This window comes from Arachis hypogaea, chromosome 19 (genome assembly GCF_003086295.3).
Source record: "Arachis hypogaea cultivar Tifrunner chromosome 19, arahy.Tifrunner.gnm2.J5K5, whole genome shotgun sequence".
Classification (NCBI taxonomy): Eukaryota; Viridiplantae; Streptophyta; class Magnoliopsida; order Fabales; family Fabaceae; genus Arachis; species Arachis hypogaea.
The window spans coordinates 156,786,791-156,814,315 of record NC_092054.1 but is presented as its reverse complement, the minus strand read 5'-3'; the positions used below and the strand labels follow the sequence as shown (position 1 = coordinate 156,814,315).

The 27,525-nt window shown below is 36.9% G+C and overlaps 3 protein-coding genes and 1 pseudogene across 6 annotated transcripts; 2 read left to right on the top strand and 2 right to left on the bottom strand.

Annotated features, from left to right (window-relative positions):
• Window positions 1–6,041: 6,041 nt before the first annotated feature.
• Window positions 6,042–9,243, bottom strand: LOC112776447 (methylthioribose kinase). Of its 4 annotated transcripts, none has more exons than XM_072227463.1 (6): window positions 8,800–9,243; window positions 8,361–8,670; window positions 7,789–7,963; window positions 7,488–7,689; window positions 6,466–6,680; window positions 6,042–6,370 (listed from the first exon to the last, which is right to left on the bottom strand). In XM_072227463.1, the coding sequence occupies exons 1-6, from the start codon at window positions 8,839–8,841 to the stop codon at window positions 6,199–6,201; spliced, it is 1,116 nt and encodes a 371-aa protein (XP_072083564.1). In that variant the 5' UTR covers window positions 8,842–9,243; the 3' UTR covers window positions 6,042–6,198. The 4 variants fall into 4 exon arrangements, with proteins under 4 accessions (XP_072083564.1, XP_025676398.1, XP_029151692.1 ...); XM_025820613.3 differs by having other exon boundaries at window positions 8,780–9,242; XM_029295859.2 differs by having other exon boundaries at window positions 7,488–7,963.
• A 3,410-nt stretch (window positions 9,244–12,653) lies between these two features.
• On the top strand, window positions 12,654–13,546 carry LOC112776449 (uncharacterized). Its single transcript, XM_025820615.3, has one exon. The coding sequence runs from the start codon at window positions 12,724–12,726 to the stop codon at window positions 13,423–13,425; it is 702 nt and encodes a 233-aa protein (XP_025676400.1). The 5' UTR covers window positions 12,654–12,723; the 3' UTR covers window positions 13,426–13,546.
• A 1,001-nt stretch (window positions 13,547–14,547) lies between these two features.
• LOC112776187 (uncharacterized) lies at window positions 14,548–15,551 on the top strand (annotated as a pseudogene).
• On the bottom strand, window positions 15,519–19,039 carry LOC112776186 (methylthioribose kinase). The gene is made up of 6 exons (XM_025820234.2): window positions 18,680–19,039; window positions 18,263–18,572; window positions 17,660–17,834; window positions 17,366–17,567; window positions 16,502–16,716; window positions 15,519–15,987 (listed from the first exon to the last, which is right to left on the bottom strand). The coding sequence occupies exons 1-6, from the start codon at window positions 18,863–18,865 to the stop codon at window positions 15,816–15,818; spliced, it is 1,260 nt and encodes a 419-aa protein (XP_025676019.1). The 5' UTR covers window positions 18,866–19,039; the 3' UTR covers window positions 15,519–15,815.
• Window positions 19,040–27,525: the final 8,486 nt, after the last annotated feature.

Genomic DNA, 27,525 nt, shown 5'->3' with positions numbered 1-27,525 from the left:
TTTTAAAATTTAGTTGTCAAAGATATATTTGATGCAAATTGAAAGATTTTTGGGACAAGATTTAAACAAAATAAAATTTAAGAACATCTCCAATGAAGTATTTTTAGAGTATCACTTTTAATAATTTCAAGGAGTGAATTGATTTAGAATTGAAATTTGCATTGGAATTGATATATAAAATGAAATCGGTATTCCCTTATTAGAGATATGATAGCAGTTGGATGGAGAATGAATAAAATTTTGCTATTTGTATAATTATATTGATAAAATAATTAAAAAATAATATAAAATTTTAAACAAACTAACACTAAGTATTTAAGGAGCAAATTTCACTTTGAATTTCAAACTACTATTTAAATATGGTCCCACAAATATTCTTGTAGAATCTAAAATAAAATTAAAATTAGAGTATTTAAAATTTTGTTACAAATTTTAAGATAAAAAATATGTTTTAGCCTATAATTTTTTACTGTCATTTCAATTGATAAATAATTAAATGTAGAATTTTTTTTGGTATAAAAATATAGAATATTTTTATTTAAATAAAAAATCCCGTAATCCAGTTAGGGGTGTACATGGTCCGGCTCGACTCGAAGACACGGCCCGACCCCGAATATTTTAGGGGCTATTTTTGTGTGATTTCACCGGGTCTAGGGTCGGGTAAGGGTCTCAAAAATAGACCCGGTCATTATTTCGGGTCGGATCCGGGTCACCCGAAGTCGGCCCGGTCATCATACACAATTAATATTTTGTGTTATTAGTGATGGATGATGGCTATTCTTATGTGAAATTTAAGTATTATAAACCTTAATATTTTGTGTTATTAGTTATTATAAGACTATAAGTTAATATTTTGATGTTTAAAATGCATAAGATTTTAGACTAATGCATAATATTGTGTTTAGGGGTGGAAAAAGGCCAGGCGGCCTGCCAGGGGCCTGCAGCCTGGCCTGTATTTGGCCTGACCTGTTATAAAATAGGTACAGGCCCAGGCTCTTTTAAAAGCCTTAATACATTAATAGGCCAGGCCCAGGCTCACTAATTAGCCTTATAGGCCTGTCAGGCCTGCCTGGGCCTGTTAAAATATAATTAAATATATAAATAATTATTTATTATTAATAAAATTATGAGATATTTTAAATTTATTATATTTTATTATAAATATTTTTGTATATTTTAAATATGTTAAAAGTTTAAAATTTTTTACAAATATTAAATATATGACATATTACATATAACTATTTTTATTAAAAAATAATTTTTTTAAATAATATTTTTATTTTTGTAAAAAAAAAAATTAGCAGACCTTTTAACAGGCTTCAGGGCAGGCCAGGCTGAATAACAGGCCAAGCCTAATACTTTATAAAGAGCCTATAACAGGCTGCAGGCCAGGCTCAGGCCAATCAACTGTATGACAGGCCAGGCCTGTTAAGAGCAAAGCCTGGCCTGTTTCCACCCCTAATTGTGTTATTTATATTAATTTAAATATTTAGTGTTATTAGACAATATTAGTATTGATTATGGTTATGCTTTAATTTTAGAGAAGAGTTAATTCTTGTTATATTTTTCTAAGTGAATTCTTATAAATTCTTCATTAGTAGAGTGAAAAGAATTAGGAGAAGGGGGATCCACGGGCAATGAAAATGAATGGGAGGCTCGAAAAGTTGGAAGAAGAAAAAAATTTTTGGTTCGACGTAAAATTTAGATATTTTCACATGCTAGCTTATAAGAAGGTGTCAATGTAATGTAATGTTAATGGTCTGATTTTCACCCAATTTTTACCTGGTATAACCGTGACGCAAAAATATATAGATTTCATCGGGTCTAAGACCGGGTTCAGATCTAATAAATAGGCCTGGTATATATTTCGGATCGGGTCTGGATCACATCAAACCCGATTTCACCGGGCCATGTACGCCCCTAAATCCAGTTACCAGATGCTATCCAATGTATAATAACTACAGCATGAGCCCCAACAAACAATTGTATATGGGCCAGTAGTCCAAATTTCAGGCCCGGAAAGTTTTTATTGGCAATACAAAAACTAGGAAACAGGGCACAGACTCAAATAAACCCTTTGAAAGCATTGGTGAATATTTGTCCCTTTTTTACCCTTAACACTTGTGAAAAAACCTCTTTCAACCATGTGTATTGGACTATTGGTAAATGATAACATGAATTTCCACGTAATGACTTGTATTGACTGCAAGCAATATGAAGTCGTTCAAATGGCAGAAGATTACTTATTACTTAACAAATTTTGTAATAGGAAGTCATCCCCGGTACCATGGATTTTAATTTCTAGACATTCAAATGTGAGGTTATTAATAAGTCTCTTGCCAGCGTTTATTTTTTTTAGTTGCCCACCGTATTCCCCAACTCGACAGGTCAAAAACTAATCCGTCACAAATTTGAACTCCATTTAAGGGTCTGCCGCTGGCCAATGAGTTGCTACATGCACAAGTCAAAATTCAAACCCTGACACTTGTTTAAGCGGACGAGTGAGCTAACCACTCAACCAACCTGACCCAAGTTGATTTCTTGCTAACGTTTATTGTAGTAGCTAGTTATACGGAACAATAGTTTGACTTGACCCAAACAAAGTAGTCATAATGAAGTAGCTACTTAATTCAAGATGGTTGTACATTCAGGATATGCCTCGATACTGCATAAACATATCTTTATATAAGAATAATTAAAAATTATTAAATAATTAATATATTTAATAAATTATTATTTATATGTTATTACAAATATGCTAAAAGCATTAGAATTTATTATTTTTATTATCATTTAATCATGAATTTAATTTTTTTAATTTAATAATCTAATAATATATTTTATGATATTCTTTAAAATATTAATAACTAACTGATAATTAAAAATAATAAATTTTAATAACCTATAATATTTTTTCCGTTATTATTTTCACACCAAAGCATTTTTCCCTAGGTAGTTAATATACACAACTATGAACAGGGTTTAGAGATTTATGCTTTAAATAATTATAATAATGTCAAAAGCGTTTATAAAAGTTGACTCGTTAATAAGGGACCCCAGTAATTAACAGAACAAAAAAAATTCAAAAAGAGTGAACTAGCTTAAACAGCAGTTTCCCTCAATCAGTTGACTTCGTAATACAAATCAAGAGTGAACTACCTTAAACATGTATTAATATAGAGACATCCAATGAGACAATTTAATTTGTTTATTTGCTAACTACGTATTATTATTTTTAGTTTAAGAAAAAAAAAAATTCTAAGAGAGACAGACCAATTCAAACTCCATTTCCAATTTTCTCTATTATTATCTCTTTAAATTCACATCACGTGCAGGCTACCTGCCTGCCTTAGCTAATTAGTAATGCTTTGAATAATGTTTTGATATTGTTGCCAAGCTTTACAGGTTTAATTTCCACTTAGGCAAATTTCTTCTCTACTTATAATATAATAAGGTGGAAACTCAAGTGCAGTCGACTTCACGTAAAGTTGATATCTGAGAGCCGTTAGATAATTTGACTGATTTGACTAAATTTTCATTTAACGACTCTCAAATATCAACTTCACGTGAAGTCGACTTTACCTAAATTTTCACTGTATAATAACTTCCATTGCATATGTGTGAAAGGAAACCTTTGAAATTGAGACATTGGCCCAAAACTAAAACTAACAAGCTAGATAAATAATAATAATAATAATAATAATAATAATAATAATAAATAGTAACAAGGGAAAGATCAGATCAGAGGCATATTGTGATATGTTAAAGAATGATTAAAAATGACCGAAATAAGGTTAAAAGGAAGAATTTGGTAGGTTGATATAGTTTGATGGATGTGAAAGAAAGAATTTTGTATATAGTTTGATTGGTTTCTTTGTAAAATTAAATAACACCCACCTAGTTATATATACTTGTATTATTTGTATTAGTGATATTCCAACTAGGTAGCTGACTTATTCCTAACATGCCCCACAACAAACACAAGAAACAAAAGGCTAATTATAGTAAGATTTTTTTTTTAATAAGCGCTAACAATAATATTTGTTAAGGTTTAAAAACAATTATAAAAAGGTATAATTTTTAATATATTAAATAATTAAAAATTAATAAACACTCTTAAAATACTCATTATATAATAAAAAAATAGAAGAATGCTAGGAGACAGCAACTTTTGTTATTTGTAGCCATCAAATAGCCATCAATAATAGTTTTAATGGTATGAAATTTCATTCAATGATTCACTTTTTTTTGCTGGTTATATGCTGTTCAGAATTTAACAAAGTTACTGGCTTAGAGTTTTCCATATTTATTTATTCAAAGTTCAAAATAGAAAATGAAATGAAAGGTGATGAGCAAATAATAACCTTCAAAGCCCGCTACCTAACTCGGGCCAAACGGTTAAAGTCAAAGAACAAATGGTGACTTATCAAACTTGAATTCAAAGAAATGAATAAGCAATTCCCACGCTATATATAGAGAACTTGTTTCACTCTCATCATGCTTCACACCAACCCATTCCAATTCCAATATATATTGCTTCACTCAAGTAAAGTCCTTATTAAAGAAAAAAGAAGAAATGAAAGATTACTACTCTCTTTCAGTGGTCATGGTCTTATTTCTCTTGTTGCTCTCATATTCTATGAATACTGTTGAGGCCAGACCACTCCTCAAAGATCATCAATCTTCCTCTGCTTCTTCCTTCATATCATCCATAATCAACCGGGCTTATTCTGGGCCAAGCCACAGAGGTATTGGTCATTGATCACCAACAAATAAATTAAACTTCATTTTTTCATTTTCTTTACAATTATATGTATTACTATACACTAGGTATGGCAACTGTATGTGTTTAATTAATGCTTAGGAAAATTGGATTTTCTTCATGTAGCTTATAATGAGTAGGATGAACATGCACGTGACAATTTCACGTGACAATTTGCTCTTATTTTTAGTGTAGCATAAAGCAGTTTGTTCTTCTTCTTTTTTTTTTTTTTTCAATTTATACAAATTTTATAATATAAACGATTGTATTGTATTATATTGTAAAATGTATTTATATTATTGCTAGTGCTAGTTCTAGTATAAATATATATGCATATTAATAAACTTTTTCTCTTAATTAGTTGTTAGAAAGCTGGTAATTAAGTGTGAAAAGACACACTTTCAACATACATACACGACTCTATTATGTTAAATTAAAACAAATAAAAATGAAGAGTAATGAGTAATTCGTTCCTTTTTTGTATTACATTCATCCATGCGTTCACATGTTACGTGCATACAATGGGAAATGAGACAATGAAACCCTATTTTATGTAAACAAATGTGGCTTTAATGAAACGCAAAATTGGAAAATATATTTAAAGGTTTCATCAGATTAAAAGAGATTACCAGCAAATACACTTGCATATATGAAAATTTAACGCAGGTTAAATAACATATATTCACATAATCTATATATACATATATCAGCGTGGTAGATCAATTTTCTGTTTTTAGTACTAATTGATATATTTTACTAATCTATCCATGCATGATTAAGCAAGTTGGGTTGGTCTAGTGGTTAGTTTACTATTCAGTTTAAGACTTTAAGCAAATGTCAAGGATTTAAATCTCACAGCAATCCATTGTATATAACAAAACCAATATATATATATATAATTAATTATTGTGTACAACAACAAAACCAATTCAAAGCCTATAATGCCGGCCACAACTAGTAACATTTTTTATCCCGGTTTCCCGATCATGTATAAATGTATGATTACAAGCAACATAAAGTGTCAACAGTCAACAAAATTTTATAAAAAAATACTATTTATACACCAAAATCAGTTACGAATATATTTGTGTATAAATATATGTATAGTTTAGTTTATTTTCAATATGTATTTGTATTCCAACATGTATTTTATACTTGTGACTGACTTTAGTGGTTAATTTTGGTATACACTTAACTTAGTCGAATTTTATATGCTTTATTTGCAATACGATTTTGTTTTATCTTGTGCAGAGAAATGAAAATCATATTCAACATAGAATTTCAAACTGAACAAAATATGCATAAGATTAATAGAAGTTAGGCATCCTCAACTCTGGTTGATTTATTTACTTCTACTCAGATGATGCCATATAAATATGGTATTTACATAAGATATAAAACATGATACATGATGGGGTATCTATATAAACCATAACTCATGATTCATGTTTCCGAATTGCTGATACAATTTCAGCAATGCCTTCAAATTTTCTCCTCTCTTTGAGAATCGTCTTAGCTAAATCAAGTGCCCGCTTTTCACATGTTGCACGTTTAGCAGCATCAGCAATGGATTCAAAATCTTCAACATGTGCCACACCAACTATTCTCCTGTGTATTAGATAATAATCAAAATGAGAAGTGTAAGCTAATATAAACAAAATAAGTATAACATTCTGGTGAAAAATGATGATAAGCAATCTCACCTTATCATTTTGGCAGCACCAAACCCAAGACTATCATGAAACAAATCCGTCATGTATTTCTTCTGTACAAGCAGCTGAACCTCAGGATTGTTATAGATAGCTGGAAGATATGCCTCACCAGCACCATTTCTATGCTCATCCCAAAGAGCAGTGAATTTGTGCTGGAAAAGATTCCAGGTATCTTCAATTGTCTTAAGAATCCACTCCTTGTACGCCTGCATATCGTAACATCAGTATATATCAGAATTCAGACAAGGAATAACACACTTTTGCCGCAGTAATCATTCGTCTTCGCCATTATCATCAAATGAAACTATAAAAAATCCCATCATGTCATTGTTGCAGCAAAGCTAAGCAATAGAATTACCAGAGCCACAAGTCCAGCAAAATGAAGAGGAAATACAGCGAAAGATAATGGCAGTTATAACTGACATTCCTTCCTGCCGAGTCTTGTTTTATAACTACGGGAGAGCTCATATTTCTGTGAAACTATCCCTAAAACTTCTTAGATTTCAAATGATATAACTCTGATTGCTCACCAATGTGCACAAAGAAATCCTTCTCTTTACTAGGATAACAAAGCAAAGTCACTGGCACTACTACACAAACAAGACGAGAAAACAGAAACATTCCTTCAAACCTATAAAAATGCACAAATTTGGCTCTGAAATGAACCAAAGAGAATCAAAGTGTTTAAGTCAGATTATGTAAAGTAGGAGGTGTGCAAGTTTTTCTGTTCCTTCCTTTTTCTTTTGCAGTAAAAATTTTTGGAAAAGTCTAGGGAGCCAGCAACTTTGTTAAATTTTGGCCAGCATGTAATCAGCAAAGAAAAGTGAGCCATTGGATGAAATCTCACATCCATCTCACACCATTAAAATCATCATTGATGGCTATTTGATGGCTACAAATCACAAAGTTGCTGGCCCCCTAGCATTCCTCAAAAATTTTGGACTATATTAAGATCAGAAGGCACAAAGAGCCACAGCAGCACACAATCAATATACCTAAAGAAGGAAACCTACCTTTCGATCATTTTTTTGATCAGCATGTCCATCTTGAGAACAGTAAGCCAAAATCAAATTTCCTAGGAATGCTCCAATATCATAACCCATTGGTCCATAAAATGCAAATTCAGGATCAATAACTTGTGTTGATTCATGAGTAACCATCATAGAACTAGTGTGCAGATCTCCATGTATTAGAGCCTGGGCCCTCTCACAGAAACTACAAAAATGTATACTCTTATAATATAGTAAAAAAAATCCTAACACCACAATTGCTGCTGCACATACTGCAATAAAAGAAGAGTGTTGGTCATAATACTTGGATTTCAGCTCAGCAACTTCAAGCTTCAGCAAATTGTCTTCCCGTAAAGCCTCAGCATCATGATCAAGATAAGGGGAAGTCCAACGATTATATTCAGAGACTTTATAAGGGTCAGAGAACACGACCTGCTCAGTGAGTCTGCACAACTCCACATTACCACAATATTCGGCAACTGCATGAAGCCAGCATGAATTCAGCTTAACACAAACATGTCTTAAGGCAACATCAATACGCAATGTTCCTCATACTCACAGAAGCAAAATATCAGTTTATCTATTACATCCATTTTCAAATGGAGAATATACTACAGAGGCATCACAAATACAAATATGCAAAGTACAAGCAGCCAAACAAGGGAATGGAACCATTTTTTCTAACGCAAAACTCAAACTGAAATAACAGTTTCAGCTCAATCAACTTTGAAGCAGAGTAATGGATTAATGAAGGCGACATTATGAATCAGTGAAGATAAATAAACAAACTTCTTAGTTCTTAGATAAACAAGTGTACTGAATTGTACAAAAAATGAATTGAGTGTGAATCAATCAATAACAATGGCTCACACATACCGTCCCTTTTGTGCTCAGAAGTTGTACGGAAAAGGAGAGAAGTGAAAAAGAGTGTCTTGGCCATGAAATCAGCCATGTGCTCTGCAAGCAAAGGGTACTCAATCCCAGCTACCAACCCTTTTCTTAGTATTATGTGCGGTGGTTCCAAGTAACGCATGCCGATCAATGACATTGTGCGGTCAAAGTGGTACACTTCAGGAACATGCTCAGGGCACAAGCGACCCTTTTCTTTCAGCGCCAACCATTCAAAATACGATCTCTCCTTCGTCATTGCCCATGACTCTCCAATGGAACGAACATACGGCAAAGCCTAAAAAAAACACGAACTTTGAATCAGAAAGCTAAAAAATAAACGAAATTTGTAAGTGCCCACGAGTTTTTGGATCAGTGGGTAGTAAATTTTTTTTTTTTTAAATTACATGTATGATGACAAAAGAACCTGCGGAGTTGAGAACAATGAAGACGAAGTTAAGGTTGCCATCTCCAACTTCTTTGACGAACAAGTTGTCGAAGTCGTTGCCGATCTTAGAAGAGAGGGCAGGCACTGATTTTATGTAGTCGATGAGGGAGTTGTCGTGGAGTGGTCGGAACTCTGAGAAGGCCATTGGATGCGGCGGAATAGTGGTGGTAGTAGGGCACTAAGGCGGGTGGAGAGAGAGCAATGATCCCCAAAGGTGGGAATCTTCAATCTTGTTTTGTGGATTCGGTGCGTTTTGCTTTCGGAGGAGGAACGCCATTAGCTAAAGGTAGAATGAGTTGACTGAAAGACTGAAACTTGGAGCGTCAATGATTCGAGTGCATTGAATCTGGTCACAATTTAGATTAATCAGCTTCGATTCTGTGGAAATTTCAATGTCTCATTCATGACTAAGATGAAAATTCAGCTAAAGTCAATTTTAAGTGAGGTTTATAACTGGACAATTATTAAAATAATTTGAATAATTTAATTAAATTTTTATTTAATAGTTTTTAATTATTAATTTTACATAAAGTTGAGTGTACTTGTCTCATTTACTATGAAAGGAGCCAATCCAGTTTCTGCACTTGACAGAGTGATCAAAATGTGTATGCTAATTTAAAAATTTAAAAATATTCTTTTTTTTTTTTTTTTTTTGGTAACTAAAAATATTCTTTTTAATAGATTCTCTTCGTTTTCTTTTTTTGAGTAGTATTGTCTAGGCCCATTATCAGACATAACTATGGATTATAATCCGTAAAAAGATTCTGGTGGGCCTCTAGTTATCCAGTTATGTTGCCTCCTACAAAAAACCCTAAAAATTAGCCACGAACAAAAATAAATACATACTTCCATCCAGTTTGTCAGTTTTCAACCCAAAATCAGTGTCAAGGCCCTAAACACCAAACCCAAATTCAAGAAAACTACTAGCAGTGCTATTTTGTAAAGAGAATATCCCCATGACCAAAAAAAAAAAAAAAAAAAACGAAAGAAAAGAGAATATTATCCCCACGAAAAAAAGGAACGAGAGAGTATATTATATTCCCAACATTAGGGGTGTGCATGGCTCGATCCGGCCCAAAAATTCGGCCCGACTCCGAACATTTTAGGGACTATTTTGGTGTGATTTCATCGGGTCTAGGGTCGAGTAAGGGTCTCAAAAGCAGATCCGGTCATTGTTTCAGCTCGGGTCATCCGAAGTCGGCCCGGTGACCCGTCATCATACACAATTAATATTTTGTGTTATTAGTGATAGATGATGGCTATTCTTATGTGAAATTTAAGTATTGTAAACCTTAATATTTTGTGTTATTAGTTATTATAAGACTATAAGTTAATGTTTTATATTTAAAATGCATAAGATTTTAGACTAATGCATAATATTGTGTTATTTATATTGATTTAAATATTTAGTGTTATTAGACAATATTAGTATTGATTATGGTTATGCTTTAATTTTAGAGAAGAGTTGGTTCTTGTTATATTTTTCTAAGTGAATTTTACCATGTTAAATAATGGTTGGAGTCTTGGAAATTTGGATATTTTCACATGTTACCTTATAAGAAGGTGTCAAGGTAATGTAATGTTAACAGCTCGGTTTTTACCCGGTATAATCGTGGCCCGAGAGTGTATAGGTTTCATCCGGTTTAGGGCCGGATTTGGGTTTAATAAATAGGCCCGATATATATTTCAGGTCGGATCTGGATCACATCAAACCCAATTTCACCCGACCCATACACACCCCTACCCAACATAATGAAACTTAAGAGAGTTTTTTTTTTTACTTTTCTAGATAAACAATAATTTTTTTAAATAATATAAACAATATAAACTTGTACCACTAATTACTAGGTTTATCGAGCCAAAATCATAATATAACCTTGTATAGAACCAAGTTAATTAAAGAGGACTACTAACAAACCTCAACATGAAAGAATTACTTTCAAAGGTAAAATATTCTAAAAAAAAAATATTTCCATGTAGACTTTTAAGGTTTCCTTCTACGTACAAGCTAGTTTTGTTTCATTATTTAAGCTTAATTTAGCGAGACAAGTAAAGCAATCAAACATTTTGGTACGATTAGATTTAGATTTAGTAGTAAATTATTTTATTTATTTTGAAGAGAGAAAAGACAAGAAAAACAAATGAATTTTTTAAATACATTCAAAATAATCAAACATTGATATTGAGACACGATAAAAGGAAGCAAACAAGGACATGAGATGAGATGAGATGAGATGAGGAACTAGCAAGAAAAAATAGTAGGGTAGCCACAGGTGGATAGATAATAAACTTGTCGTGCCGGTTTTGAATGTTAGTGTTAAGGACTCTGAATATTCAATATTGACTATAATATAATGCGGCGGCCAGATAATTAACCAAGAGAAATTGACATATGTCCGTAAATTAAGGGTGCGCACCTCATATTTATTTTTGAAAAAGTCAGTCAACCCAAACGACCTAGTGAGTAATGACGGTCTTATGAGTTTGTTTGTGGTATCTACAACGATAAAAACTCAAGTGCAGTCAACTTCACGTAAAGTTGAAATTTGAGAATCATTAGATGATTTAACTGATTTGACTAAATTTTTATCTGACGACTCTCACATATCAACTTCACGTAAAATCGACTTCACCTGAATTTTCACCATCTATAACAGATTCTACAAGGAGGATATCTTAAGAGGCCGATTTATTATTTTTAAATTTTTGTTTCAATCATAACCTGGAAAACATTTATTTAGTTTCTTTGGAGAATTTCTTAAAAAACATTATATAAATATTCTATTATTTTCTCGTACTTTTTCATATACATATAGTGTATGATAACAGAGTTGTTATATTTAATATACAGTTCAACTAATAAAACTTTAATAATTTAGAGTTGGTTGGGTCTCATTAATTGCGCTAGCAAAATGAAATGCAACATATTTTTCTTTCTTATCCACTAAGATATAAGAACATATGTCTTTCCTCATCACGTTAGCAACCTATAAGACTTGACCAGGTCATATAATAAATTAATAATGATAACAAATGGGACGGAATATAAACGAGAAGACCATTTTAATAAAAATACTAAAAATATCTTTTTTAAAGATATTTATATGTATTATATTATTATTGGACATCTTTATTAAATTGATTAATAATTTATTTTTTAATAAATCAAAATAAAATCAATTTATTATAACAACAATAATAAATCTAATTATCTGCATCATAATTATTAGACTCAATTTGATCTGATGAAATTATAAAATATAAATCGAATATCTTTAAATTTTTTTATAAAAGAATAAATATATATCTGACTTTTTGTTTTGCAAATATTTAAATCCTTAAAAATTTAAAAATACAATTAGATCCCTAAAAAAGTTGGATTTATTATTATTGTTATTAAAAAAATCGATTTTATTCTAATTTGTTAAGAAATTAAAAAATAACCGATTTATTAATACATTCAATAATAATGTGACATGTAAGCGGTCTTTACAAAAAGATGTTTTACGCGTTTTTATGAAAGCATCTCCCATATAATAAAAGGAAAAGTATATAGAACCAAAATGTGACCAGCCAAAAAGTAAACAAAATCGTTTAATTAAAATCACTTTTTGAATAATATGTTTGAAAATCACTCCTGAGATCACGAAGCACAAACCAAAATCCGATTTTTCATGAAACCATAATAAAATACTCAGTATGTAGAGTTAATAGTTAAAAATAATTAAATAATTTAATAAATTTAATTAAATTATCATGTCAATTATACTTGGTTTCCACCGACATCCGCATAAGTTGAATTAGTAAATGTAATAATTGACCGCTTGTTTTTCTCTCTATATAAAGCACCCCATAAATGTGTGACAAAACAATAAGCAATAACCTGAAGAAGCAAAGAAAAGCATGATGAAGCATACTCATGAAACCACCGTGTGTTTGTTCCTAGTAATCCTTGCAGCGGGAAGAATGCAAGGATCAAGTGCAGTGGACTACACCGTAACGAACAGGGCCCTCTCAACTTCAGGGGGTGTCCGATTCCGTGACCAAATAGGTGCAGTGTACGCAAGACAAACCCTTGACAAAGCCACAAAATTCATATGGTCAGTATTCCAACAAAACAGTAACCCCTCTGACAGAAAAACCGTCCAAAAAGTGAGCTTGTTCGTTGATGACATGGACGGTGTTGCGTACACCAGCAACAACGAGATCCACCTTAGTGCAAGATACGTTGGAAGCTACTCAGGTGACGTGAAGACAGAAGTGACTGGCGTCTTGTACCATGAGATGACTCACGTGTGGCAGTGGAACGGGAATGGCCAAGCCCCTGGTGGCTTGATTGAAGGGATTGCGGATTTTGTCAGGCTCAAGGCTAACCTGGGTCCTAGCCATTGGGTCAAGCCTGGCCAAGGGAATAAGTGGGACCAGGGTTATGACGTCACGGCTCGCTTTTTGGATTATTGTAATGGCCTCAAGAATGGCTTTGTTGCTGATTTGAACAAGTTGCTTAAGAATGGTTATAGTGATCAGTTCTTTGTTCAGTTGCTTGGCAAAACTGTTGATCAGTTGTGGAAGGATTATAAGGCCAAGTATGGCAACATATCATAATCATTTTCAATATCTAAGAAAACAATAAGATCAAATCATACTAAATATGTATAATCATCAATAAGTGTTGTATGTTCTACCAATTATATTATAATGGTTTACTTATAGCTTGTTTGATTCATCTTGTGTTTAGTTATTTCTCTAAGATTAACTTAGCATATCACGATGAATACTAATGAGATGCGAAGAAAGTAATAAATAATCTAACTTTCTTTAGAAAATGACATACTATTAAAGGTAAGGAAAAAATTAATAAATTTTAAGACAATCGTTTATATGCAATTGTTTTTATATAAAGTTGACCATTGAGAATTGTTAGACGATAATTTAGTCAAAAATGTTATAATGACAATTGCATACGAGTTTTTGCCAAATTTTAAACATTCAATTTTTTAAAACTTTATCAAAAGAGTGGTTAACCTGATTAGCAAGTTATTCTTTTAAATTGGAATTATTGACATAAAATATATTACGTAAAAGAGTTAATATTTATTTAACTAAAGGTAAAAATAAACTAATGCACCAAAGTTAAGGTGACAATAAGCTTCGACGAAAAGTAATTATGCAAAAGCTAAAGCTTTTTAACTATTATTAGTTTATTACTCAAACATGCATGGCCTAATTAAGCATTATAATGCTAAAGCAGATTGTAGTATTATCTTGTGAAGTTTTACAGTCTGGAAATGGGTTTGTGGTGGAATAATGACAAGGCAGGCTTATTAAGTCATTGATGCATTTTTTCAGCTAGAGGATTAATTAAGTGTCACTTACCCATTATTCCAAGTGGGGATTGGGGAAGCTGCACTCTATCTGCCATAATCATGTCTCATTAAAGTAAACTCTATAAAGCACTTCTGTTTCATGATTGGATAGTGTTTTTGATAAAGAAATTAAGTAGCAACAACTAGTGTACCAATTGTTGATTCGTACCGAACATTTTGTTTTGAAGTCGTACCAAACATGATTACTATCAAAGGAAATTTTAGCGTTGATGATCCACCTTTGACTAATGTAACATCGATCTATTTGTAGGACCGGTTTCCAACAATTGAGAAATTGAAAATTTCTGCATATGCATATTCTAAAGATCTATTTGGACTTGCAATATGGATACTGCCTGTTGGACAATCTTTGTGCCAACAAAACCTTGTTTCACAAGTAATTTCCACTTTATCACACTCATGTCATGCTCTTGTTCCTTCTATTAAAGCCAAACAAGCAACTCAGACGATCTCATAGTATTCCCAACACAAACAACAATGGCTCTAAACCTCAATCACATGATCCTGTGTCTTGCACTAACTCTAACAGCTGCTACCTTGGGGAATGCAATTGAATACGTTGTGTTAAACAATGCCCTCTCCACCCTTTGATCAGGAAATTGGTGCTGAATATGCCCAGCAAACACTCATTGCTGCCACCAACTTCTTAGACAGATTATTTGGCCTAAACAGCAATTTTGCAGCAGTCAACAAAGTCTCCATCACAGTTGAGAACATCGATGGAGTCGCATTCACTACCAGCGACAACAACATTCATGTGAGTGCAGGGTACACTGAAAGGTACCTGGTGGTGATAGAGATATCAAAAGGGAAATGACTGGGGTCATCTATCACGAAATGGCGCATATATTGCTATCCGATGGGAGTGACAGGGCCCGGCCGCCTTCAGGGCTTGTTGAAGGCATGGCAGATTTTGTGAGGTTGAGGGCTGACTATGCTGCAGATAGCTGGGGTGATGTAGGTGAAGGCTCTAATTGGGACCAAGGATACCAAGTCACTGCATACTTTCTAGACTACTGTGAAAATATCTGAGCTGGGTTTGTTGCGGATTTGAACAAGTTGATGATGCAAAATGGATACAGTAAGAGCTACTTTGTTCTGCTTCTAGGGAAGCCAGTTGCTCAACTTTGGATTGAATACAAGGCCTTATATGATCTCAACAACTGATCAATCCTTAGTTTGTAGCTTTGTAAGAATTATGACATAAGAATAGTTTAAAGTGTTTTTCTAGCCTCACTCACAAAAAGGTATGTACAAGTTATAAAAAGAAAAGCAAGTATATATTAAATAAAGTTAGTTGTAACTTGTAAGTTTGCCTAAATGTGATATATTAAATGTGTGTCCATGTAAAAAGTAGTTTGCACATAATAATATATCTACAATATAATAAGTAACAACTGAGCTGAACAAAGTTGTGTTAACAAAACGTCCTTGCTGCAAGTAAGATGTAACATAAAACTGTAATTAGTACACTCAAGCAGAAAATTTATATTTTTCATACATAACTTTGACAGTGAAACTGTTAAATGTAGCAGAACACCAAAATCTCGAGTAGTGTACAGGAGGAAAACGTGATACATGATGAGGTATCGATATGAAAACCATGAATCAGGATTCATATTGCCGAATTGCTGATACAATTTCAGCAATGCCTTCAAATTTTCTCCTTTCTTTGAGAATCGCCTTAGCTAAATCAAGTGCTCGCTTTTCACATGTTGCACGTTTAGCAGCATCGGCAATGGATTCAAAATCCTCAACATGAGCTACACCAACTATTCTCCTGTGTATTAATGATCATAATGAAAGGGGTTAGCCATGCCTCCTAAGAATGTTCATGTTGCTCAAATCATAAATACAAGCCATTGCTTCAGAATCATACTGTTCAACAAATATATATCTTACTGAATATAAAATCAGAACATGGCATGCACAATGGAGATAGCTCTAGGGCCAGGATGACCTCAACTAAACATCAGTGTAAATGATTATATACACATTAGAAAGTAGAGAGCAATTCCAACATTGTCACTGAATTTTATAACTAACATGTTTCCTCACACGAGCACTTTAGACTAGAGTCATGCAAAAGACACATTCTAATATTACCATCCATATTTTTTATAGGAATAATGCAAACTACAATCAAAATTGTCGCCATTTTGGTCAAAAAGGGTCTGATCAAGTCAATTGCCCAATTTAAGCAGAAGCTCTCAAATAGTTTTATATCTAACTAACAAAATAAGTCCCACTAAACATATAGCATTCTGGTTAAAAATGATGCTCAGCAATTTCACCTTATCATTTTGGCAGCACCAAACCCAAGACTATCATGAAACAAATCTGTCATGTATTTCTTCTGTACAAGCAGCTGAACCTCAGGATTGTTATATATAGCTGGAAGATATGCCTCACCCGCACCATTTCTGTGCTCATCCCAAAGAGCAGTGAATTTGTGATGGAAAAGATTCCAGGTATCTTCGATTGTCTTAAGAATCCACTCCTTGTACGCCTGCATAATGTAAATATCAGTATATATCAGACAATAAACAACACACTTTTGCCCCAGCAATCAACGGTCTTCACAATTATTACTAAATGCACAACTATAACAAATCCCAGCTTGTCATTGATGCTGCAGTTCTAAGCAATAACATTACCAGAGCCACAAGTCCAGCAAAATGAAGAGAAAAAATACAGCAAAAGAAAATGGTAGTTATAATTGGCATCCTACCAAGTCTTGTTTTATAACTACAGCTCATATTTCTGTAAACTATCTCTACGACTTCTTGGATTTCACATGATATAAATCTGATAGCTCACCAATGTGCACATGCACACCAGGAAATTCTTCTCTTCATTAGTATAATAAAGCAAAGTCACTAGCACTACACAAACAAGACAAGGCAGGACAAAACAACAGAACAGTCCAAGGTATTTCAAAACTGTAAAAATGCACAGATTTGGCCTCCGAAAAGAACCAAAGAGAATCAAAGCGTTTAAATCAGATTATGCAGAATAGGGGTGTGTGTGCCTGTGTGTTTTTCTGTTTCATTCCTTCTTTTTTTTTTTCCGATAAAAAACTTTGGACTATGCTAAGAGCAGAAGCCACAAAGAGCCACAAGAGTACACAACCAATATACATAAAGAAGGAAACCTACTTTTCGATCATTTGCTTGATCTGCATGCCCATCTTGAGAAAAGTAAGCCAGAATCAAATTTCCCAGGAATGCTCCAATATCAAAACCCATTGGTCCATAAAATGCAAATTCTGGATCAATAACTTGTGTTGATTCACGGGTAACCATAACAGAACCAGTGTGCAGATCTCCATGTATTAGAGCCTGGGCCCTCTCACAGAACCTACAAAAATGTACATTCTTATAAAGTATAAAAACCCTAACACCACAATTGCTACACATAATGCAGTAAAAGAAGTGTGCTGGTCATAATACTTGGATTTCAGCTCAGCAACTTCAAGCTTCAGAAGATTGTCTTCCCGAACAGCCTCAGCATCACGATCAAGATAAGGGGAAGTCCAACGATTATATTGAGAAACTTTATAAGGGTCAGAGAACACGACCTGCTCGGTGAGTCTGCATAACTCCACATTACCACAATATTCGGCAACTGCATGGAGCCAGCATGAATTCAGCTTAAGGCAACATCAATATGCAACAACGTTCCTCATACTCACAAGTAGAATATCAGTTTATCACTTATCACTCATTTTCAAATGGAGAATAAACTACAGAGGTAAACTTCCACAAGCACAAATAACTGAATAAGCAAAGCACAAGCAACCAAACGAGGGAAAGGAAACATTTTTTCTAATGCAAAACTTAAACTAAAATAACCAGTTTCAGCTCAATCAACTTTGAAGCAGAGTAATAGATTGATAAAGGTGATACTATCAATCAGTGAAGAAGACATAAACAATCTTCTTAGTTCTCCGATTAACAAATATATCGAATTGTCCAAAAAATGAGTTGAGGAGTGTGAATCAATCAACAACAATTGCTAAAGAAAAGAGTAACAATGGGAAAGCTCACACATACCGTCCCTTTTGTGCTCGGAAGTTGTACGGAAAAGGAGAGAAGTGAAAAAGAGTGTCTTGGCCATGAAATCAGCCATGTGCTCTGCAAGCAAAGGGTACTCAATTCCAGCTATCAACCCTTTTCTTAATATTATATGTGGCGGTTCCAAGTAACGCATGCCGATCAATGACATTGTACGGTCAAAGTGGTAAACTTCAGGAACATGCTCAGGGCTCAAGCGACCCTCTTCTTTCAGCCCCAGGTATTCAAAATATGCTCTCTCCTTCGTCATCGGCCATGACTCCCCAATGCAGCGAATATAAGGCAAAGCCTTAAAATAAAAAAATCGAACTTTGAATCGAAAGCTACAAAATAAACTAAATTTGCGAGTGCCCACGATTTTTGGATCAGTGGGGAGAAGTATAAAAAAAATGTTACCTGCTTGATGACAAAAGAACCTGTGGAATTGAGAACGATGAAGACGAAGTTAAGGTTGCCATCTCCAACTTCTTTGACGGACAAGGTGTCGAAGTCGTTGCCGATCTTAGAGGAGAGGGCCGGCACTGATTTTATGTATTCGATGAGGGAGTTGTCGTCGAGTGGTCGGAACTCTGAGAAGGCCATTGGATGCGGCGGAGTACTGAGGCGGGGGGAGACGGAGCAATGATCCCCCCAAAAATGGGAATCTTGTTTTGTTTTGCTTTCGGAGTAGAGACGCTAATAGCTAAGCTACAAAGGTTGGACTTAAAATTGAAGTGTCAATGATGCGAGTCCATTTACGAAAGAGTTGGTTTAGTTATTACTTCATTAGTTTATTTAAATAAATATTGAGAAATTAAATTTTATTTTGAGTATGTAATAATTATTAATTAATAATTTTTTAAATAAAATTTAATATTATAATATATTAATTCTTAATTTGTTGGATTGGAAAATAGTGGAGATATCTCCGGTGCCAAAAAGAAATGATGCTAGTGCATTGAATCTGGTCACAATTTGGATTAATCAGCTTCGCTTCTGTGGAATAAAATGATGGAATCTAATTATTAGTAATTACCACCCAAAGGAAATAAATAAAATTTAGGAAATTATGAAAGGGTGTTGTAGTGCAATTGAGTCTCACTTGGTTTCCCACTCATTTGATTATTGCGAGAACCGAACCGGTCATTGAACCGGTCAAATTACTGATTTAATAATTCAATGGTCTAACCATAGTTGAATCGTGGTCAAACCAGTTTCATTAAATATAAAATAAAATTATTAAAAGTATAATATAAATCTTTTAAAATTTAAATTCAATCATTCATATGATAATAAAATTTAAAATTTCATAACTTCCCCACTAACTAAACTATATCTCATATCATCATTAAAATTCTACATTCAAATTCAAAAATCACAATTTATAACTAAAAGAAATCATGGCATAAATATTATATCCATATTCAATCAACAATCACCAACAATCAATAATAATATTGTTACGATGGGTAACCGGAGATTAGTGGGCTGGACGGCGTTGGTTGGCCCAAACGTATGGAGGAGGAGGATTTCAAGTGGATCTGCAACTCGGTGCCCTCCGTCCGACTTGTGTATGCGAAAGAATGGGGGGTGGTACCTGCAAAGACACTCCAATGCTTAAGTCAGCAAGGGTGTGAGCAGGTCTAGAGAGTATTGGGACTTAGAGATACCTGAGAAGTGTCAGTGTATTTATAGTGGTGAATCAATAACCACCGTTGGAGTAGTGCCACTTTTTTAAGGTGTTAACCGTCCCTTTATCGTAGGGAAGTTAAGATATGGCTTGTGGAAGTGGTTAGAGAGATTCTAGGGGCAGTTATTCATTCAAATGAGTGCTTATCTGCCAGCTAACCCTCGTTCCCGACTTCTTTAGAGCAAGTCGTGGCGAGTACCGACTTCCTAAGACGAAGATTGGTACTGGGTGAGGCCCAACCCTTTGGATTAGGCCTTTCGCTTGGTTCTGGGCCTTTATTATTGGGCCAGGGTATGAACAGTGCCCCTACTCGAGCCCAATTTCTCTTTAAGATTTGGGTTCGAGTATTCTACTCGGGGTTGTAGCCGACTTGTTGGAGGACCGACGTGATGGTCTGAAGCCGACGTGACTTTTCGTGACCTTTTGGTTCTGACAGTTACGTCTAATCAAGCGTCGTGTCTATTAGGGATGTGCGTAGGGATTAATGGCCTTGGTAACGGTGCGTCTTTAATGACTGCCCCGTTTTTACCATTGTGCCTCTAACGTACTTATAAATACTTTCCCTCTCTTTCATTGTTTCGTTTCTGCGATTTTTCAAATTTCCTCTTCATTCGTTCGTGCTGTACCTTTACGTTTTCGAAGGCTTTTGCTTCCTCCAGCCCTCATTTTCGGATAAAGGTTAGTTCTTTCTGTAACATGCCTTTCTATTTTTATACCTTTATTTTGTAGGTAGATGGGTTTGTAGACTTTGGTTCCGTATTCCCTCCCTTTAGAGACCGTGTTTTTTATTTTCCTTTTCTTTTTCCTTTGTAGGTTTTTGTCACCCTTTTAAGAAAAAAGAAATGGCCTCCGTAGATGTTCTTTCTCAGTGGGTTGATGTCACGGTCCTAGGGGAGGAACCCTCGGTCGATACTGAGTTTATTACCCATATTCGCACTCACCACATAATTTGTGCTTCTGAGGAAGATGAGCCGAAGTATGAATTGGTAGTCCCGGGTCCAGAAGACCGGGTTTGCTTCAGGAGGGCCAATGAGGCGGCCCCTCATTTTTTCTTTATGTACGAGTGTATGATCACCCGTTTGGGTGTTTTTCTTCCTTTTTCAGACTTTGAGATGTCTGTTTTGCGTCACTGTCGAGTTGCCCCTACCCAGCTTCACCCCAATTCTTGGGGTTTTTTGAAAATTTATCAATTTATCAGCCAAGCTTTGGAGTTTCCGACCTCTTTGAAGATTTTCTTCTATCTTTTTCATATGACTAAACCCTTTAGTGGGCTAAACAATAAGCAACAGTGGGTATCTTTCCGAGCCATACAGGGTCGGAGAGTTTTCACCCTTTTTGACGAATCCTTCCATGATTTTAAAAATTATTTTTTCAAAGTTCAAGCTGTAGAGGGTCACCACCCCTTTTTTCTGGACGAGAGTTCTTCCCCCTGCTTTCCCTTGTACTGGTTGGAGGCCTCCCCCTGTGAGAAGTATGGTCTGGATGATCTAAACGAAGTGGAGGCGGCCGTTGTGGGGTTCCTCCGAGAAGTGTGGGGGAGGGCCCCATATCTGGACACTAAGAAATTCCTCCAGGGGTCTCCGACTTTTATCCAGGCGCAACTAGGTAGCTTTTGTTTTTTACTTCCGACTTGTGTTTTCTTGTACCGACTTGTCTGACTTTTTGTTATTTTTTGTAGAGATGGCGAAGAAGAATGCTCAGGAGTCTTATCAGAGGGTCTAGGAGGCCAAAGCGAGGTCTCGCGCCAGGACTGGTGGCGCCAAGGCGGTTATCTCTCCTCCTCCTCCTCCTCGGAACGTTGGGACTCCCTCCCAGCCTATTGTGATTTCTTCTTCTGCTTCCTCTCAGCCGCCCCCCTCTGCCCGACCTTCTCCTAAGCCAGAGAAGAAGAAGCGCAAGACCTTAGAGTCTGGCTCTTCGGGTGAGGTGAAGGCGGATGCTCTTGCATTCGTCCGAAAGAACATCTACCCCCATGCTCGTATAAGCATGGATGATGTGTCTGTTCGTCACCACCTTACCACTCTGGTTGAAGAGAGTCTCAAGGCGGCGGGAGTTTGTGGCAAACTCTTGGATATTTTTGAGAAGGCTCCTCTCAGCTCTTTAGGAATGACCTCAAGGGTCGAAGAGCTGGAAGGAAGACTTCGTATATATCAAGAGCATGAGAGGGAGTTGAAGGAGGAAGTCGCCAAGCTGAAGGAGGAGAGAGATAACCTCCGGAAGAAGGAGAGAAAATTGCAAGCCCAATGCAACATGGAGGTGGACTTGAGGAAAACAGCGCAGGGCAGCTATCAAAAGTTATTTGAAGATCTTGTGGCTGTGAAGAATGATCTGCTGAATTCTTGGAAGGCCTATACCGAGTTGGAGGACTCTATTGCTGATGGCGCCGAGGAGGCTTGGAGGGTCTTTAAGGAGCAGGTTAGAGTCATTGCTCCTGACTTGGACCTTTCTCCTTTAGATCCCGACAAAGTCGTCATTGATGGTGCCATTGTGGATCCTCCTGTCCCTGTGATTGTTTCCGAGTCAGAATTGAAGACTCGGAGGCAGAGAATCATAGAGTCTCCTCCTCGTCCTGAGGACGCTCCGAGCTCTTCTACCGTTCCTCCGACTTCCTCTTCACCTCCTATGGATGCCTCTCTTCCCGGTCCCGGTGGCGCTCTTCCCGACTCTGGTGGTGGTGATCCGTTTATTCCTCTTTTGAAAAAATAATTTTGTTGGCTATATTGGGGCCCGGCCTGTGGGTCCCCCCTTTTTTAAACTCTTTATGTTTGTTTGTTGAACAATTTCTTCTGGCCTTTTAAGGCCGTAAACAAAAAATACCCTTTTTGATAAGGGTTTAAGTTAAAACAAGTACCCTTTTTTGGATAAGGGTTTAAGTTACCTTATGTGTGCATGCTTTTTCGATGGTGATTTTTCGAACTCTCCTTGATTTTTTAAAAAAAAAACCTTTTCTTTGGCTTGTCTGTCTTTCTGCACCTTTTTGTTTTAAGGATTTTAAGGACAGCTTTCTGATCTTTTCCTGGGTTTTTCGTTCTCTTTTGTTTATTCCTCGTACTCAATTTTGTTTTATTGAGTTTTTATGACTTAGGTTATTTTTGCGATGCGTTTCTTTATTTTTCGGTTTTTCCGACTTGTAAGTCAGATAATTCCCGAGTTTATTACGATCAACTTTTATAACCTCTTTACACCGACTTGTACCTCGTCGTTTTATCCTGACGACCATCTAGGTCGGTTCATGGGATTTTCACATTTTGTCGAGCTTAAGTCATCGCGTTTCGTCGAAAGAGAAAACAAAGAAGGAATTTATAAGAGATATTTGTAAGATGAAAAAGATCTTTATTAATTGGGGAGGTACTTTATTGCTACTAAGGGTTTTTGACAGTTTATTCCCCTTAGCCCCTACTATGATGCCTCATTAAAAACCCTTCTCCAGAAAAAACCCTTTGATTTTGGGAAAAAATCATGAAGTTAGGAAAAGAGTACATCAGGGAGTAGAGTTCGCTTTCAACTGTAGTACCTTTTCATGTTACAAGCATGCCACGACCTTGGTAACTCGGTGCCGTTTAAGTCGGTCACCTTATAATAACCTTTTCCTAAGACCTCATTGATTTTGTAAGGTCCCTTCCAATTTGCAACGAGTTTTCCTTCCCCTGATTTGTTGACTCCAATGTCGTTTCTGATCAAGACCAAGTCGTTCGGGGCGAATGTTCTTCGAATGACTTTTTTGTTGTACCTTGTAGTCATCCTTTGCTTCAACGTTGCTTCTCTTATCTGGGCTTCCTCTCGGATTTCGGGGAGCAAGTCGAGCTCCTCTTTGTGCCCCTGTATATTTCCGATCTCGTCATGGAGAATCACTCTTGGGCTTTGCTCGTTGACTTCTATTGGGATCATGGCTTCTACGCCATAAACTAGTCGGAATGGTGTTTCTCCAGTGGCGGATTGGGGGGTTGTCCTGTAAGCCCATAGCACTTGTGGGAGCTCTTCAGCCCAGGCTCCTTTTGCATCTTGTAATCTCTTCTTTAGCCCTGCTAGTATGACTTTGTTGGCTGCCTCGGCTTGCCCATTGGCTTGCGGGTGCTCCACCGAGGTGAACTGGTGTTTGATTTTCATACTGGCTACTAGGCTTCTAAAGGTAGAGTCGGTGAACTGGGTTCCATTATCTGTAGTAATGGAATGAGGTATCCCATACCTTGTGATGATATTTTTGTAGAGGAACCTCCGACTTCTTTGTGCGGTGATGGTGGCCAATGGTTCTGCTTCTATCCACTTTGTGAAATAATCTATTCCCACGATCAGGTATCTGACCTGTCCTGGCGCCTGGGGAAAAGGACCTAACAAATCCATTCCCCATTTTGCAAAGGGCCATGGAGAAGTGATACTGATGAGTTCCTCCGGGGGAGCCACGTGGAAATTTGCATGCATCTGACATGGTTGGCATTTTTTCACAAATTCTGTGGCATCTTTCTGCAAGGTTGGCCAGTAGAATCCAGCTCGGATCACTTTCCTGGCTAATGACCTTGCCACGAGATGGTTTCCACAGATCCCACTATGTATCTCCTCTAACACCTCGATAGTTCTTGAGGTCGGTACGCACTTTAATAATGGTGTTGATATCCCCCTTCTGTAGAGAATATTTCTCACCAAGGTGTAGTATTGTGCTTCCCTACGAATTTTCTTAGCCTCTTTCTCCTCCTTGGGAAGGATGTCGAACTTCATGTATTCGACCAAGGGGTTCATCCATCCGAGGTTTAGTCCGACTACCTCAAGGACCTCTTGTTTGTCTTCTACTTTTACCACGGAGGGTTCCTGGAGAGTTTCTTGGATCAGACTTCTGTTATTTCCTCCTGGCTTGGTACTTACTAGCTTGGATAGGGCGTCTGCTCTGCTGTTTAGATCCTGAGTTATGTGTCTCACCTCGGTTTCTGCAAAGCGCCCAAGGTGTTCCAGGGTTTTTTCCAAGTACCTCTTCATATTTGGGTCTTTTGCCTGATATTCTCCACTTATTTGGGAGGTCACCACTTGTGAGTCGCTGTATACCATCACCTTTGTAGCACCGACTTCTTCCGCCAGCTTCAATCCAGCAATCAGGGCTTTGTACTCTGCCTGATTATTTGAAGCCGGGAATTCAAATTTGAGGGAAACCTCTATCTGGGTTCCTCTTTCGTCCACCAATATTATGCCTGCGCCGCTTCCTGTTTTGTTTGAGGATCCATCTACATAGAGTTCCCATGTAGTTGGTTTTTCCTCTTGATCTCCCGCGTATTCTGCAATGAAGTCGGTGAGGCACTGAGCTTTGATCGCCGTCCGAGCTTCATATCTCAAGTCGAACTCGGAGAGCTCTATTGCCCATTGAACCATTCTCCCTGCAACATCCGTCTTTTGGAGGATTTGCTTCATGGGTTGGTTCGTGCGGACTCTTATTGTGTGAGCTTGAAAGTAAGGTCGTAGCCTTCGCGAGGCTACTACTAAGGAGTAGGCAAACTTCTCTAGTTTGTGGTACCTTAGCTCAGGGCCTTGTAGAACTTTACTGATGAAATATACTGGGTGCTGACCGGCCTCGTCTTCTCTTATCAGGGCCGATGAGACGGCCTTGTCTGCTACAGATAGGTATAGGACGAGGTCTTCTCCAGCTACAGGTCGAGTTAGAATAGGAGGTTGGCTCAGGAATCTCTTGAACTCCTGGAACGCCTCCTCGCATTCAGGAGTCCATTCGAACTGACATCCCTTTCTCAATAAGGAGAACAGCGGAAGGGATTTTAGTGCTGATCCTGCCAAAAATCTGGAGAGGGCTGCAAGTCGGCCATTCAGTTGTTGGACCTCTCTCAAACAAGTCGGACTTTTCATCTCCAGGATAGCTCTACACTTATCGGGGTTAGCTTCAATCCCTCTTTGTGTTAGCATAAACCCTAGGAATTTTCCTGCCTCTACTGCGAAGGCGCACTTTGAGGGATTTAGTCTCATCCCGTGCAACCTTATGGTGTCGAAGACTTGTGAGAGGTCAGGTAAGAGGTCGACTTCTTTCTTGGTCTTTACCAGCATGTCGTCGACGTATACTTCCATTAGGCTCCCTAGGTGAGAGGCAAACACCTTATTCATCAACCTCTGATATGTGGCCCCTGCATTTTTCAGTCCAAATGGCATGACCACGTAGCAGAAATTAGCTCTGGGTGTGATGAATGATGTCTTCTCCTGGTCTGGCTCATACATCGGGATTTGGTTATACCCCGAGTAGGCGTCCATGAATGATAAGTATTGATACCCCGAGCTGGAGTCTACTAGGGTATCAATGCTTGGCAACGGATAGGGATCCTTGGGACATGCCTTATTTAGGTCGGTATAGTCGACACACATTCTCCATTTGCCATTTTGTTTTTTGACTAGCACTACATTGGCTAGCCATGTTGGGTACTTGACTTCTCTGATGAAGCCAGCTTCTAGGAGCGCCTGTACTTGCTCTTCCACTACTAGGACTCGTTCGGGGCCGAGCTTGCGTCTTCTCTGTTGTATAGGTCGGGATCCCGGGTAGACTGAGAGCTTATGGGACATGAGCTCGGGGTCTATCCCGGGCATGTCGGAGGCCTTCCAGGCGAAGAGATCGGAGTTATCTCTTAGGAGCTTAGTCAACCTTTGTTTCAGGGTTTTCCCTAGGTTGGCTCCTATGTGAGTATTTTTTCCTTTCTCTTCGCCGACCTGTATCTCCTCGGTTTTTTTTCCCAGCTGTGGACGTAGCTCCTCTCTGGCCCTCGCTCCACCGAGCTCTATTGTATGAACTTCCCTGCCTTTTTCTCTCAGGTTTAGACTTTCATTGTAGCATTTCCTTGCCAATTTCTGGTCTCCCCTTACTGTTGCTATTCCCGCTGAGGTCGGGAATTTCATACAAAGGTGGGGAGTGGACACCACCGCTCCGAGTCGATTAAGGGTAGTTCTGCCGACTAAAGCATTATATGCTGACCCTACATCGATGACTATGAAGTCTATGCTCAGAGTTTTTTATTTTTCCCCTTTTCCAAAAGTGGTGTGGAAGGGCAAAAATTACAGTGGCTTTATTGGCGTGTCGCCTAGTCCGTATAAGGTGTCGGGGTAAGCTCTCAATTCTTTCTTATCCAACCCTAGTTTATCAAAAGCGGGCTTAAAAAAAGATATCCGTTGAGCTTCCTTGGTCTACTAGGGTTCTGTGGAGATGGGCATTTGCTAGGATCATAGTTATTACCACTGGATCATCGTGTCCAGGGATTATTCCTTGCCCATCTTCTTTTGTGAATGAAATAGTAGGGAGGTCGGATGACTCTCCTCCGACCTGGTATACTCTCTTGAGATGCCTTTTGCGAGAAGATTTGGTGAGTTCCCCTCCCGCGAATCCCCCTGAGATCATATGGACATGTCTCTCTGGAGTCTGCGGTGGTGGGTCTCTTCTATCCGTATCGTCTCGCTTTCTCTTGCCGTGACTGTCCGACCTTTCTATGAGATATCTGTCAAGCCGACCTTCTCTAGCCAGCTTTTCTATCACGTTTTTAAGGTCGTAGCAGTCGTTTGTGGAGTGACCATATATTTTATGGTACTCACAGTAGTCGCTGCG